The sequence below is a fragment of the Toxotes jaculatrix genome, chromosome 7 (genome assembly GCF_017976425.1).
Source record: "Toxotes jaculatrix isolate fToxJac2 chromosome 7, fToxJac2.pri, whole genome shotgun sequence".
Taxonomy (NCBI): domain Eukaryota; kingdom Metazoa; phylum Chordata; class Actinopteri; family Toxotidae; genus Toxotes; species Toxotes jaculatrix.
The window spans coordinates 23938359-23954515 of NC_054400.1; the positions used below are offsets into that span (position 1 = coordinate 23938359).

Here is a 16157-nt window from a genome sequence, read left to right on the forward strand (position 1 = left end):
GTTTTTTTTTTTCTTTCACCAGCGAACATTAGTCATAGTCATTACTCCCCACTACATGAAACCCTGAGACTTGTGAGTGAATCAACCTGGAAGCCATTTACACAGCACTCTGATGAGAACAAGTATGAACATGGAAGTAAAGCCAGCGTGAGGGGACGTGTTTTGAAGGGCTAGAAAAAAGAAGAAGAAAAATTAACACACAGGAAGTAGGAAGTGTGATCTGCGATATCTCCAGTTTTAGTGTACGAGTGTGTATCAATGTGTGTGTGTGTGTGTTTATGGGTGTGTTTGTGTGTGTGCTCCAGTGGGGTGTATCTGTGAAATGACCCGCTGACCTGTCCTGTGAGTTAAGGACAATGTCTCTGAAACTACCTCGCAACTGGGACTTCAGCACCTTCAAGGCTGAGACATCTAGGATAGGTAAGCCAGTGATTGTGCTGCGTTCACTGTCAGCAGCGTGGATGCAGAACTTTCACACTTCACTTTTTTTTTTGGGCACTTTACAGTTTGGATATTTATCTGAGGCTGTTATCTGAAGGGATGTAAACGGTAAAATAAACCAGGATTCCTCGTTTTCCATAACACCAGCGATGAAAAAAAATTCTACATAAAGTTTTTTTATTTGTGTTTTTCATCTTCTTCAAGAACATTACTTTTTGCGTATAATTGTATTTACAGTATAATTGAGGGACCATCATTCTGATACCTGATAAATGAATCTGACAACAATTGGTGACCGCTCTGCACCTTCTTTTCTCACTATGGGTTTTTTGAGCACGCTGGTGGTTGCTTGCTAAATGGTAACTGTAACCAGAATTGTTTTCTGACCTATTTATGGACACAAATCACTGTCATCTAAAATAGAATGACTTGTATAGTGCTATGATAAAGCTTGACATTCAAAACCTTCAAGCGCTTAAACCACTTAAGTAATGCGCAGCTGTTGAAATAAGACATTGACCAACCTTTGTGTGTGTACATGCAAAACTATGTGCAGTCATGTATTTTAAGGTTACTGCACAGCAGTCTAGACTTACTAATACTATGCTTACCGGTGTTTGCATAGGGTAGAGTAAGTGCAATAACATGCCTCATTTCCTCACTGGCTCAGATGGCACAACAGTTGCATCCATCGGATAAAAGAGGTTTGCACACAAGCGGTGAATGGATAAATGCTCCACAGGACAGTCCTGCTATTGTTCACTACCTGCATCATATCTGCTCCTGCTCTAATCAGTTTTAGAATCAGTGTTACTGGGTGTTCAGCAACATGAAAGGAAGTAGCAGCCTGCAGTGCATTTATTTTCTCTGCTTCATGCCAACTGAATATCAGCTGCTATTACTAATCATGCTGTCTTCCTGAGTGCTGGTGACCCCTTCACAATTCATTTACCTTGAGGTGGGTTTTTTTTTTTTTTTTGTGGACCATGACAGATGAAAGGTTTTCTACCCTGGAAAGGGAGTGATGCAGTCTTTCTCAGGAAACTGATGCATGAGCTCAGTTTCTGCAAAGCTCTGACTTTGTTGCTGACTATATGTAACTGTGCCCATATTTACAGTACGTGGGTGTGTGTGTGACGTGTGTACAACGCATGTGTGTGCACAATCGCTCTGCATCTGTAACTTCGTGAAGACATGAAAGGACATGCGCAAACCAGTGTAGAGAAATGAATGTAAACTTACAGCTCACAAACCAGACTTTAATTCTTCTTGATGCAATAAACTCCTTCCATACACTGCTTCATGTGAAACAGAAGGAATAGTTTAATATTTTAGGAAATATGCTTTTTTTTGAGAGATAGAAAATGTTGAACTTTTCATTTGACACTAAATGTTTCTTTTAAATATAAAGTCAGTCATGTCTGAGCGTTTCCTGATCACGATGCATTAGGAAGTAAAAACAAATCTTGATCTGGTTATCCATTACGTATTGTGCGAAATCATGAAAATTCAGGCATGTTCATCTGAGCTATTTTTCTTTAGGTGAATATTTAACTGCTGACGTGAGAAATATTTTAAGTTGTCGTTCTGGTATTTATATAAAAGTCTCCACAGTTGGCAGGAAATCCTGGATATCTTTCTCCACTGTAGCCATCTTGACGTGAAAGCGTTGCACTTACAGCATCGGTTCCTTTTGATGGTGACCATTGAACACATCTTTGAGGAGCTGAGGAGCTCCTGGCTCACCATGAATTAAGGCCTGTTTAAAGGAACTGTGTGTTTTTCAGCTGAGGGTGTGGTGTGACATTGATCTCTCTGTGTGTGGGCTCAAGGTTCCTCAACAGCACTTTAACTTTCCACTAATCGAGGGAGGATGATGCGAGTAAAATTAGACCAAAGAACTCTCATGCTTGTTGGTGAAGACCTTCAAAGTGTCGCTGGACTTCCGGCAATTTTGTGGCAGCTTCCTGTTTACCCCAGTGCAGCCCTTCTTCTTCTCTTCTCCTCTGTCATCTTGCTTAAGAAGACACAGTGAATTTAAGAACAACTGAGCAACAGGGCTCAATCTTGATCAGGCTATCTCTGCAGTCCTACCACCCTGCGTGTTACTCAGACCGTCTCCATCTGACTGTGTTTTCTCTGGGCCACGTACACCTCTACCTCTGTTCATTCTTCCCACCATTAAACTTCCCCGTCATGGCCTCTCACACTCACAGAATTCAAGTGTCAGTCATGGGTGACATTCTTAAAAGAACCTCAGAATAAGGTGACATTTGTTTGTGCCAGTTTCACTTCACGTTAAGTCTAAAGTCATAAAATCTAATGCCTGGCCTTTCTAGCTTTTTGTGTGATGGTCAGTATGTTGCAGACAGTCTTATTTGTGTAGACGAATCACAGCTGCATTCATGCACCTTCCACAGGAAACTGGACAGCTCTGGCCAGCAGTTTCCTTTCAGCCTCAGTGTGTGAGGAACAAAAATAGACTACATTGAGCAGGTCTCTCAACCTTGATAGGCTGATGCAAACTCATTTCAAAAAGGGGAAGTGCTCTGCTGCAGTTGAGTATCGCTGATGTTTTGGTAGTGTTTCACAGTTTCGAATGTGACACAGCACATTGGCGGTTGTTCTTAAAATTTTCTCCAGCTGCTATCTTGTGGTATTTGGCAGCACGATCCAAGAGTGTGATACCTGGAGAGGGAAGCCCCGGCTCGGGCTCACCGCGTTCCTCCAGGTCCATGGAGAGGCCGCTGAAGGCCGGCTGGCTCAAGAAACAACAGAGGTCTTTGGTCAAGAACTGGCAACAGCGTTACTTTGTGTTGAGAGGAAGCACACTGACCTACCACAAAGATGACAAGGAGACCACTGTCCAGGTGAGACACTGGGAATGTGGTTTATTATTATTTTTATTATGATGGATTTTTTTTGTTGTTGTTTTTTGTTGTTGTTTTTTGTTCTTGTTCTTCTCTGGCATAAAACACATGCACCCCCCCCCCCCCCCCAAATCATTTCATAAAAATGTCACATATTGCAAAATTAAAAGGCTACAATAACATTTTGAATTTGGTGCATGCGGTTACTTATACATGACAACAGGACAGTCAACAAAATCATTTACATGTTGATGTTCTACTTCTTTAACATGAAGTAGTGCACAGATAACGCAGGTTTGCAACATTACAAAATTCCATAACATGAGCTTTTTAGTTCAAATGTCTTGTATATATGTAGATTGATTTAGAGGTCAATAAGAAATAGGCCATTTCTCATTTCCAATCAACACCACAAACATTTCTAGCTGTGTGGCTAGAAACTTTGCACACTTCCTGTAAACAAAATGAATGATGTTTGAGGTCACACAAGAGAGGTCTCCTGCCATTTAAAATCCGATTTGTTGCACTTTTATGCCTTTTCTAATCCACTGGTTTGCACTCATAGTTGTAACATTCATCCACCATCCAGCCAAGATCCTATATTCTTTGTTCTTATGCTGCAAGTTGCTGATCCTCTCTTTTTATGTTGTGCAATGCATTTTACAAACTTCCAAAAACGCAGCTCACTAAGACTATGAGACCATGACACTCCCATGGTGTCATTACTAGTAGGAGTTTCAGGGGTGGCTATACATACATATATGTGTAAAACCCCTTATCTGCGTTGTCACCATCTATGCAGAGAGTGTTGTCAAATTTGTAGAATATATTATTATGGAAAAAATAAACAATGCAATGGCTTTGGGCCTTGAAACTATGGGCATTTCATTTCTTTAAGTATAAAACATGACAAGGTCATTTCATGGTCCCAAGTTTGGTTTCTATTCACCACTTCTCTTCATTTTTGTCCCTTCTTTCTAATGTACTTCCTGTTAAGAAATGAGAGGTAGTGAAACAGGAAGGGGAGAGGAGTTTTCACAAAAATGTAAAAAAAAAAAAAAAAAAAGACAAAAGACAAAATAACCATCATTTCATTCAGGGACAGTGAACAAGGGCAGGTACATGCCCCCTAAACCCGCCGCCTGATGGATAGACTCTTTAGATTAGACATTATTCCAAATAGCTAAGAGTCATTGCCACTTTTGGCCTTGGTGTAACAGAAACAGAACTAAAGGAGTGGGACTGGGAGAGATAGAAGTGTGCAGCCCAGTACACTCTGCAGTACATGCTGTAATGTGAACAATGAACATAGGTAGACTCCAAACCAGGTCAGCAGGGAGCATTTTCTTCTAAAAAGCCATTGTAACACATTTTTGCCACAGTGAAAGAAAGCTCGCTCCACCTGCAGTGATAATACCTGCTGAGACTGTTACTACATTCACAAGACACAGATCACACAGCCTGTTAAATTCAGTAGGAGCCTGTTGTGATCTGTGAATGAACGTAAACATTAGTGAAAATATTAGTGGTTGGTTATCAATGTGAAGAAGGTCTGGTTTGGATATTACATTACATTTCCTCTGTTTGTGTGTGTGTGTGTGCTCCTGTGTCTTGGTCTCCAGGGGGTCATCCAGCTACGGTTCAGCAAAGTTAACGAACTCCCTCCAAACTCAGATGACCCCGGAAAGTACCTCTTTGAGATCATTCCACGTAAGCACACGATCAACCTTTAAACAAGGGCGAAACAGACTTTTCTATCCCTTGCATCACATTTTGTTCTGTCTTAAGGAGTCTGCCTTTGTTGACTTGTGTCTTCCTTGTCTTGTCGGTTTCACGTATTTATCTGTACGGGACAAAACTTATCTGTATGTTAGGACCAAGAATACCAAGAATTGATAGCAATCTCAGTGTACTGTGGAAATCTTCTTGTAGATTTTGGCATTTTCTGACAGTCATATCTCAAGGTTGTGTTGTGCTAAGTTTTCAATATTACCTATTTCACAGGTGCAACTGGGGATAGAGAGCGATGTCCCTATGTGTTCATGGCAAACTCCCAGAGTGACATGGAGGAGTGGGTCCGCACTCTACGCAGAGTCATAGGAGTACCGACAAGTGGAGGTTCAGTAAAATCTTAAGTTATAAAAACTGTCACTTCCCCACAACAGAAACCATTTAGCAAAAAATTTAAATAAAATGAAGTTACAGAACCTGAGACTATGTGTGACACTGTAACTGACCTGAATAAAGTTTGGGTTACACATGTAAAATATAATCTTAACTGACAAATATGAACTGTCTTTTTCATAAATGTCAACACATAAAATACAACATAGTCATGCATCGGAAAGGTACAGTGCATGTACTCTGTGTACTTCTGTTGCTGAGTCATCACACAGAGCCTGTACGTGATGACCCGTATGACAAAAATCCCTCAATGTAAAACATTTGAAAATATTTTTAAGACAAGTGTTTTTAAGCAGTAGCTCAATGTTGTGGGAATTTTGCTCATATTAATTCTCTTATCAAGCATTAGATGACAGGATTGATGCCACTCTCATATATTTCTGTCAAATATGAAGCTATATGAAGTGTATTTCCTAAACACACTTACTTGCTATTGAACAGCTGGGGCACCACCCTACAGCTGACACAAACACCACATAAAAGAGATAAAAATTGTGTTGATTTGAGTATGTAACATGTTTTCTGATGATACCGCACAAGCGTTGCTGGTCAAAGATGTCATGTAGTACCTCTCTGCATCTCCACAGTGTTTGGAAAGAGTCTCATGGACACGGTAACGTATGAGCAGCGCTTCGGGCCTCACTTGGTACCAATCTTGGTGCAGAAGTGTGTGGAGTTCATTAAAGAACACGGGCTGGATGAGGAGGGCATCTTCCGCCTGCCGGGGCAGGACAACGCTGTCAAACAGTTCAGAGATGCCTTTGATGCAGGAGAGAGGCCGTCCTTCCCCAGGTAATACTGCACGGAGTCGAGCCATGAATGATTTGATTAAAAATATTCATGACACAACCTATTATAGGGTATAAGTATTATACCCTTAACTTAAAGTGATTCTAAGACGTTTTGAACATTTCCTTATAAGTATCTGTGAATAGCAGCTGAATCAGTATTGTGCACATGTGTGAGGCAAATATTGTATATGAAGAAGGGTTTTCCCGTTGTTGAGATAGACAGGAAATAGTGAAGAGTCAGTGGTTATAAAGTGGCTCATTAGTCACACTGACAGAGTACACATGAGGAAACTTAAACGGACCAAAACGTTCTTGGAAACCATTTTAAGCTATCTTTAAACCTGGCTGGCAAATGTACAAGCTTAGGATGGTCACTGCTAAATAAGGTGAAAATGTCCTAACCTCAGTCAATCAACAGCATCAGCTTTCTTTTTCTGCGAAAGCAAGGAGAGATGAGAGAGATAGAGAGAGGCCCACAGAGAGAGGCTGATAGGTTTCTGCGTGCTCAGAGCTGAAAGCGACACCACATCCTGTTCTGACAAGCACACAGGAGGACGTTTGTATTACTCAACATGACGAGCTCCTCTGACAGAGCGCTGTTAATTGAACATGTTTGTCTGCAATCTAATGTGAACAGAGTCAAGGAGCAGACTGTTTCATCCGGCAAGGGCAGCTGAAAGATGGTTAATGTCATTTTTCAGGCCAAAAATAAAACAAGAATATAAAATGTTTTTGTTTTTAATTGTATTCTTGGCAGAGTCCAAGCAACACAATTGAATCCAGCCCTGGTTCACAGCTAAATATACAAAACTGGGCCCAGAGGCCCGAACAGCAAATTCCTAGAGAACTTTGTCTTTACCCGAGGATATTAAAATGTAAAACTGTGTTTACACTACAACTGACCATGTAAACGTTGAGTTCAGTAAAATATTTACTCAGGTCTTGTCATGATGGAAAAATGGATAAAACCCTAAGCTCACAGGCACTATCCCAGAAGAGCCACATACATATTCATGCATTTGTAGAACCAGGTCAGAGGACTCTGTACACAGCATGAAATCAAGCAAAGTGCATGCCTGTGATAACTAATGCAACCATTGCACTGCCTCCATGTACTGACAATATTATACACTTCTAGCACTGAGTATTTAAGGTATAAATGTCAGTTATGCTCTAAGTGGATGTTCATGAGACGTGCCATTGTCTGCAGTGACACAGATGTCCACACAGTGGCGTCACTGCTCAAGCTGTACCTCAGAGAGCTGCCAGAGCCTGTGGTGCCCTGGACTCAGTACCAGGACTTCCTGGACTGCACCAACCTGCTGGATTGCAGCAGCACAGAGGTATGTTTATTAAAAAAAAAAGACTACAACAAGTCCACATCTGAGTGTATGCCAACGTGTATGTGTGTACATGATGCAGAGGTCCTGTCGTGTTTTGAGTGTGTGCGTGTGTGTCCTTCAGTCTATGTCTCCTGTGTCCTTTCAGGGTTGGGAAAAGTTGGAGAAACAAATCGCTCTTCTCCCCAGAGTCAACTACAACCTTCTCAGTTATGTGTGCCGGTGAGTAGAAGCTGCAGCACAAAGCATTATGGGACACTCCAGAGAGTACGTCCTTTGTGGTTACAGAAGACATCTCACTAATTGTTCACCAAAACATTTTACTGTGCCTGTATCTATATCTACCAGATCTCACAGAGTCATTCTGGCTAAAAACACTGACCACATGCTGTTCTGAGATCAGTTTCCTATCCTGACACATTCTCAGCTGTATCTGTTAATTATACTCATCGTGTCTTACTGTTCTCAGGTTTTTGTTTGAGGTGCAGCAGCACTCCAAGGTGAATAAGATGAATGTGGAGAACTTGGCTACAGTGATGGGGATCAACCTCCTCAAACCTCAGATAGAGGACCCCATCACTGTGATGAAGGGTGAGAACACATCACTCACTGATGTATCCTGAAAAACAAAAAAAACATAACAAACATGTTGCTCCATACCATGAGCTGTGAAAAGCTGTATAGATGTGATTAAACGTGTTATCTTGTGACCTTGACATTATGTAGATGCATCTGATTATTTTGGTCCAAAACAACCTAATCAGAGAATGTACCTGCTGGCTGTGAAACCTGCATCGCTCAGCATCTGGAAAGTGACCTGAGTCCAAATGATTTGATCAATGATCATTTTTATTAAGCAATGACATGTGGCAACACTGCAACGTAACTACATCCTTCCTTTTTTAGACACCATATTTAGTGAAATAAAACAACCTTATAAGTCAGGAAGGCACATCACATTCAGATAGCCTTTGTATGTATTATTTCATCAAGTCCACAAACTTTACCTACCAGCTCAGTAATGCTGCTTCTGCTCTTTTTAAGCTATTAATGATATATAGGTTGTCTGTGCATCTGGACTGTGCAAAATAGCATTAAAAGCACAAAAAAAGGCAACAGAAATCTGAAAGTAATTCAGAACTTGACTGAAGAAAGTGAATCAAGAATTTGCATAAGAACCTAAAGATAAGACAGTTTGTTCATAATCTTTTCACATTTGTGTTTGTTTTTCTTCGCAGCGACTCCTCAGATCCAGAAGCTGATGACAGTGATGATCAGACAGCATGAGACTCTGTTTCCTCTCTCCAAGGACGTGCTTCCCTCCCCTCCCTCCAACAAAGCTGAGAGCCTGAAGAACACTCCCCGAAGCTTTGTGGGCTGGGAGTCTGCAGAGGTACATTTAGCCTTGCTAATGTTTTTAATATCCTATTTTTAATGAATATTCTGGTGTTACAAAGACAAAGATTTGTCTTGGTGGGAAGAAGTTGCAATGTGTCCAGTGTGAGAGTTGGCGAACAGTACTGACTTCGTCAGCTGGGCCAATAAACACTCTGCTGCACTATTACTATGCTCTGGCATAGGGACTGGTAGTACCTGGGTGATCTGGGAGCTACAGCTTCATCAATTTCAACTTGTGCTCATAAAGATTTCTATGTAGTTTGTACTTCTGTAACTAATCTTCCATTATGTGTTTATCTCAGATGGGTGATGCATCTCTGTCTGAGTCCCCAGAGGAGGAAGAGGACAATGACAGTCCAGGTCCAGACAGAGGAGACTGCAGCCCCGAAACCCTTCTTCCAGAGCCGCTCTCACCTTCCACAGACGACTGGCTTGGAAGTCCCCGAAAACGCACTCAGACCCTGCCCACCTTTAATTGCCCCCTCACCGGGATGGCAGCTAAGGCTGAGGCTCTCAACCGGTGGAGTCGCATCCAGGAGAGCATGGAAGAGAAGAGTGGGACATTGTCAGAGGACATTTTTAAGATTCTGGACCTCAGGAGTTCAGGATCATTGTTCGGGGGGTCAAAGATTAGTACCAAGGAGGAAGAGGATAAGCTCATGTCCAGAAGAGTAAGTGACAACACAGGTTCTTCAACAGCTGGCTCCCAAAAACCTAACAGTGAGTCCCAGCCTGCCCGGATGCTGTCCCATCAAAAGAGTGTAGAGACCCTGACACTGGGTAGTTCAGCGGGTCAGCAGGTCAACAGCAAGTCTGAGCCGAAGAAAGACAACCAGCAGCTTGTAGACAGGTGAGTTCAGCTGAGGAGTCACATGGAGACACAGTGACCACCTTAATACAAACGTGTTAGTATTACCACCACACAGACCCTCACTAACCTTTACCTTTAAAGGTAATAGGTAACAAGCCATAAAATCCATTTTTTTAATAATGTAGTCTGCAGGAAACATCTCAGTGATCTTTTCAGCAACAATTTTAGCTTGATAACCTTAAGATATTCAGTGTATCCTTAGCATTTTGAAAACTTCTATAGTTTATAAGCTATAGAAGACCTCCAGCTCAAAGAGGAGCATCGTCAACATTGGAGTGAAACAACTGAAAGGTTAAAAGGAATTCTAATATTCAGGAGTTACTCCTGAAAACATGGGACACCTTCAATCTTACACACCAGGTGTATTTTAACAACTAATTTGGTGTCATATTCAGCCTTCAACATCCATATTTGCATAAAACACAAGCTAGAGGACTAGAATCAAGAAAATTATGCTTGATTCATGATTTTCATTGCAAACAAATGAAATAAAATCCCGCTGCTGGCATATTTGAAGACATTATAAGTTTCAATATTACACAAAGTGTAAAGGTTTTGACATCTTTTTGGACTGGAGTCATTTTCTTTGCAGCGATGAATACAAGGACATAAATTGTGTCCAGAATTAGCTGAGTTTCTTTTTGGACTTTTCACTGTATGTCTCAATGCTCTGTGTCTCTGATTGTCTCTTTCAGTCTGCAGCAGGAGAATAAGGAGCTGAAGGCCACAGTGGCAGAGCTCCAGTCTGCTCTGGAGGCAGAGCGTCGCCGTATGGCCGCTCTGGAGATCTGCCTGAAAAATGCCGAGCGCAGTCGTGACGAAGCCCAGAGACGAAACGAGGAGCTGCAAAGAGACATTCAGCAGTTTCTCACCGGAAAGCCACAAGCTCCCACCTAACAGTCGTTTTCAGACTCACTAGTATATGGATTTATGATCCTCTTAGCCTTAACAGAACTAATTTCACAGGGGCTGATTATGGAAAATACTGTCATCCTCCAGGGGGAAGGCACTGGATTGCTTCCATTTGAGCTCTGACGATACATATTGGCTCACTTGTGTGTATCTGTGAGAAAAGTTTGTTAAGAAACTGCACCTCAAGTTTGTTCTCCCTGCTGGAGAGGCAACTTGAAAATCGAAAAATGATTTTCCACGGAAATGCAAAGCAGGATAACATCAGCATAGAGTGCTCTGAGAGGACAACCTCTCAGCTATTAGTGGTGGACAATACAGATAGCATGTGTTATACGTGTCATAAATTAATAAAGCTGCACAAACATAAGTGTTTTATTGATGCATGAAATAATCTTTCACCTCATACATTGTTTTCTATACTAACAAATAAGTGTACCATTAGAAATGTTCATTATCATTGCAGCCACTGATTACTGCCTTACTCAGGCAAAAAGCCAAAATAATGAGAAAGAAAATGGAAATGAGGCACTGTCCTGTCAAGGACATGAATACAACTTGAACAGTGTCCTGATACGTCAGGTCTTTGTTAACAAGTCTACATTCATGATTGAGGCTCTGTAACACTGAGGCATGACAATGTTTTGAGCTAAATGCTAACATCAGCATGCGAACATGTTCACACTGACAACACTAACATGCTGATGTTTAACAAGTATAATATAAATCATCTTAATGGTTTGTAAAAGTTGATGTGTTTTAGCCTGGTCTAACACTGAAACCCACAGAGCCATGCAGCTAGCATAGCAAATAGTGATGGGAATTCTGGCTCTTTTTAGAGAACCGGCTCTTTTGGCTCGGCTTACTAAAAAGAGCTGGCTCATTCGGCTCCCAAGCGGCTCTTCAGATTGTTTTGTTGATTAAATTAATGACCACTTTATGACATTTTGAGGTAAAAAAAAAAAAGATGACATTTTTTGGCCGATTTCGACGCCTTACTATACTATGACCATTTTTATGACATTTTGAGGTCATACTAAAGTATAACTTTTTTTGGCCGATTTCGACGCCTTACTATACTATGACCATTTTTATGACATTTTGAGGTAAAAAAAAAAGAAGACTTTTTTTGGCCAATTTGGACGCCTTACTATACTATGACCATTTTTATGACATTTTGAGGTCATACTAAATACTAATTTTTATGACATTTTGAGGTCATATTAAAGTATTACTTTTTTTGGCCGATTTTGACGCCTTACTATACTATGACCATTTTTATGACATTATGAGGTCAAAAAAAAGATGACTTTTTTTGGCCGATTTTGACGCCTTACTATACTATGACCATTTTTATGACATTTTGAGGCCAAAAAAAAAGATGACTTTTTTTGGCCGATTTTGACGCCTTACTATACTATGAACATTTTTATGACATTTTGAGGTCATATTAAAGTATGACTTTTTTTGGCCGATTTTGACGCCTTACTATACTATGACCATTTTTATGACATTTTGAGGCCAAAAAAAAAGATGACTTTTTTTGTCCGATTTTGACGCCTTACTATACTATGACCATTTTTATGACATTTTGAGGCCAAAAAAAAAGATGACTTTTTTTGGCCGATTTTGACGCCTTACTATACTATGACCATTTTTATGACATTCTGAGGTCATACTAAAGTATGACTTTTTTTGGCCGATTTTGACGCCTTACTATACTATGACCATTTTTATGACATTTTGAGGTCATATTAAAGTATGACTTTTTTTGGCCGATTTTGACGCCTTACTATACTATGACCATTTTTATGACATTTTGAGGCAAAAAAAAAAGATGACTTTTTTTGGCCGATTTGGACGCCTTACTATACTATGACCATTTTTATGACATTTTGAGGTCAAACTAAAGTATGACTTTTTTTGGCCGATTTTGACGCCTTACTATACTATGACCATTTTTATGACATTTTGAGGTAAAAAAAAAAGATGACTTTTTTTGTCCGATTTTGACGCCTTACTATACTATGACCATTTTTATGACATTTTGAGGCCAAAAAAAAAGATGACTTTTTTTGTCCGATTTTGACGCCTTACTATACTATGACCATTTTTATGACATTTTGAGGCCAAAAAAAAAGATGACTTTTTTTGTCCGATTTGGACGCCTTACTATACTATGACCATTTTTATGACATTTTGAGGCCAAAAAAAAAGATGACTTTTTATGGCCGATTTTGAAGCCTTACTATACTATGACCATTTTTATGACATTTTGAGGTCATATTAAAGTATGACTTTTTTTGGCCGATTTTGACGCCTTACTATACTATGACCATTTTTATGACATTTTGAGGCCAAAAAAAAAGATGACTTTTTTTGGCCAATTTTGACGCCTTACTATACTATGACCATTTTTATGACATTTTGAGGTCATATTAAAGTATGACTTTTTTTGTCCGATTTTGACGCCTTACTATACTATGACCATTTTTATGACATTTTGAGGTCACACTAAATACTAATTTTTATGACATTTTGAGGTCATATTAAAGTATTACTTTTTTTGGCCGATTTTGACGCCTTACTATACTATGACCATTTTTATGACATTTTGAGGTCAAAAAAAAGATGACTTTTTTTGGCCGATTTTGACGCCTTACTATACTATGACCATTTTTATGACATTTTGAGGCCAAAAAAAAAGATGACTTTTTTTGTCCGATTTTGACGCCTTACTATACTATGACCATTTTTATGACATTTTGAGGCCAAAAAAAAAGATGACTTTTTTTGGCCGATTTTGACGCCTTACTATACTATGACCATTTTTATGACATTCTGAGGTCATACTAAAGTATGACTTTTTTTGGCCGATTTTGACGCCTTACTATACTATGACCATTTTTATGACATTTTGAGGTCATATTAAAGTATGACTTTTTTTGGCCGATTTTGACGCCTTACTATACTATGACCATTTTTATGACATTTTGAGGCAAAAAAAAAGATGACTTTTTTTGGCCGATTTGGACGCCTTACTATACTATGACCATTTTTAAGACATTTTGAGGTCAAACCAAAGTATGACTTTTTTTGGCCGATTTTGACGCCTTACTATACTATGACCATTTTTATGACATTTTGAGGTCAAACTAAAGTATGACTTTTTTTGGTCGATTTTGACGCCTTACTATACTATGACCATTTTTATGACATTTTGAGGTCATACTAAAGTATGACTTTTTTTGGCCGATTTTGACGCCTTACTATACTATGACCATTTTTATGACATTTTGAGGTCAAACTAAAGTATGACTTTTTTTGGTCGATTTTGACGCCTTACTATACTATGACCATTTTTATGACATTTTGAGGTCAAAAAAAAGATGACTTTATTTGGCCGATTTCGACGCCTTACTATACTATGACCATTTTTATGACATTTTGAGGCCAAAAAAAAAGATGACTTTTTTTGTCCGATTTTGACGCCTTACTATACTATGACCATTTTTATGACATTTTGAGGCCAAAAAAAAAGATGACTTTTTTTGGCCGATTTTGACGCCTTACTATACTATGACCATTTTTATGACATTTTGAGGTCATATTAAAGTATGACTTTTTTTGGCCGATTTTGACGCCTTACTATACTATGACCATTTTTATGACATTTTGAGGCCAAAAAAAAAGATGACTTTCTTTGGCCGATTTTGACGCCTTACTATACTATGACCATTTTTATGACATTTTGAGGTCAAAAAAAAAAGATGACTTTTTTTGGCCGATTTCAACGCCTTACTATACTATGACCATTTTTATGACATTTTGAGGCCAAAAAAAAAGATGACTTTTTTTGGCCGATTTTGACGCCTTACTATACTATGACCATTTTTATGACATTTTGAGGTCAAACAAAAAGATGACTTTTTTTGTCCGATTTTGACGCCTTACTATACTATGACCATTTTTATGACATTTTGAGGCCAAAAAAAAAGATGACTTTTTTTGTCCGATTTGGACGCCTTACTATACTATGACCATTTTTATGACATTTTGAGGCCAAAAAAAAAGATGACTTTTTATGGCCGATTTTGAAGCCTTACTATACTATGACCATTTTTATGACATTTTGAGGTCAAACTAAAGTATGACGTTTTTTGGCCGATTTTGACGCCTTACTATACTATGACCATTTTTATGACATTTTGAGGCCAAAAAAAAAGATGACTTTTTTTGGCCGATTTTGACGCCTTACTATACTATGACCATTTTTATGACATTTTGAGGCCAAAAAAAAAGATGACTTTTTTTGGCCGATTTTGACGCCTTACTATACTATGACCATTTTTATGACATTTTGAGGTCATACTAAATACTAATTTTTATGACATTTTGAGGTCATATTAAAGTATTACTTTTTTTGGCCGATTTTGACGCCTTACTATACTATGACCATTTTTATGACATTTTGAGGTCAAAAAAAAGATGACTTTTTTTGGCCGATTTTGACGCCTTACTATACTATGACCATTTTTATGACATTTTGAGGCCAAAAAAAAAGATGACTTTTTTTGTCCGATTTTGACGCCTTACTATACTATGACCATTTTTATGACATTTTGAGGCCAAAAAAAAAGATGACTTTTTTTGGCCGATTTTGACGCCTTACTATACTATGACCATTTTTATGACATTTTGAGGTCATATTAAAATATGACTTTTTTTGGCCGATTTTGGCGCCTTACTATACTATGACCATTTTTATGACATTTTGAGGCCAAAAAAAAAGATGACTTTTTTTGGCCAATTTTGACGCCTTACTATACTATGACCATTTTTATGACATTTTGAGGTCATATTAAAGTATGACTTTTTTTGGCCGATTTTGACGCCTTACTATACTATGACCATTTTTATGACATTTTGAGGTCATACTAAAGTAAGACTTTTTTTGGCCGATTTTGACGCCTTACTATACTATGACCATTTTTATGACATTTTGAGGTCATATTAAAGTATGACTTTTTTTGGCCGATTTTGACGCCTTACTATACTATGACCATTTTTATGACATTTTGAGGTCATACTAAAGTAAGACTTTTTTTGGCCGATTTTGACGCCTTACTATACTATGACCATTTTTATGACATTTTGAGGTCATATTAAAGTATGACTTTTTTTGGCCGATTTTGACGCCTTACTATACTATGACCATTTTTATGACATTTTGAGGTCATACTAAAGTATGACTTTTTTTGGCCGATTTTGACGCCTTACTATACTATGACCATTTTTATGACATTTTGAGGACAAAAAAAAAAGATGACTTTTTTTGGCCCATTTTGACGCC

General features: G+C 38.8%; 1 protein-coding gene across 1 annotated transcript; it reads left to right on the forward strand.

Annotated features, from left to right (window-relative positions):
* Positions 1–44: 44 nt before the first annotated feature.
* Positions 45–11074, forward strand: arhgap25 (Rho GTPase activating protein 25). Its single transcript, XM_041042527.1, has 11 exons — positions 45–420; positions 3109–3311; positions 4934–5021; positions 5316–5429; positions 6083–6287; positions 7497–7629; positions 7775–7848; positions 8096–8217; positions 8865–9019; positions 9327–9874; positions 10591–11074. Exons 1-11 carry the CDS (start codon positions 357–359, stop codon positions 10790–10792), a joined length of 1908 nt encoding a protein of 635 aa, XP_040898461.1. The 5' UTR covers positions 45–356; the 3' UTR covers positions 10793–11074.
* Positions 11075–16157: the final 5083 nt, after the last annotated feature.

Coding starts and splice junctions, on each gene's coding strand:
- arhgap25 (XM_041042527.1), top strand. CDS start 357: ATGTCTCTGAAACTACCTCGCAACTGGGACTTCAGCACCTTCAAGGCT. Junction 3,312..4,933: donor ACAAGGAGACCACTGTCCAG/GTGAGACACTGG, acceptor CTTGGTCTCCAG/GGGGTCATCCAGCTACGGTT. Junction 7,630..7,774: donor TGGATTGCAGCAGCACAGAG/GTATGTTTATTA, acceptor GTGTCCTTTCAG/GGTTGGGAAAAGTTGGAGAA.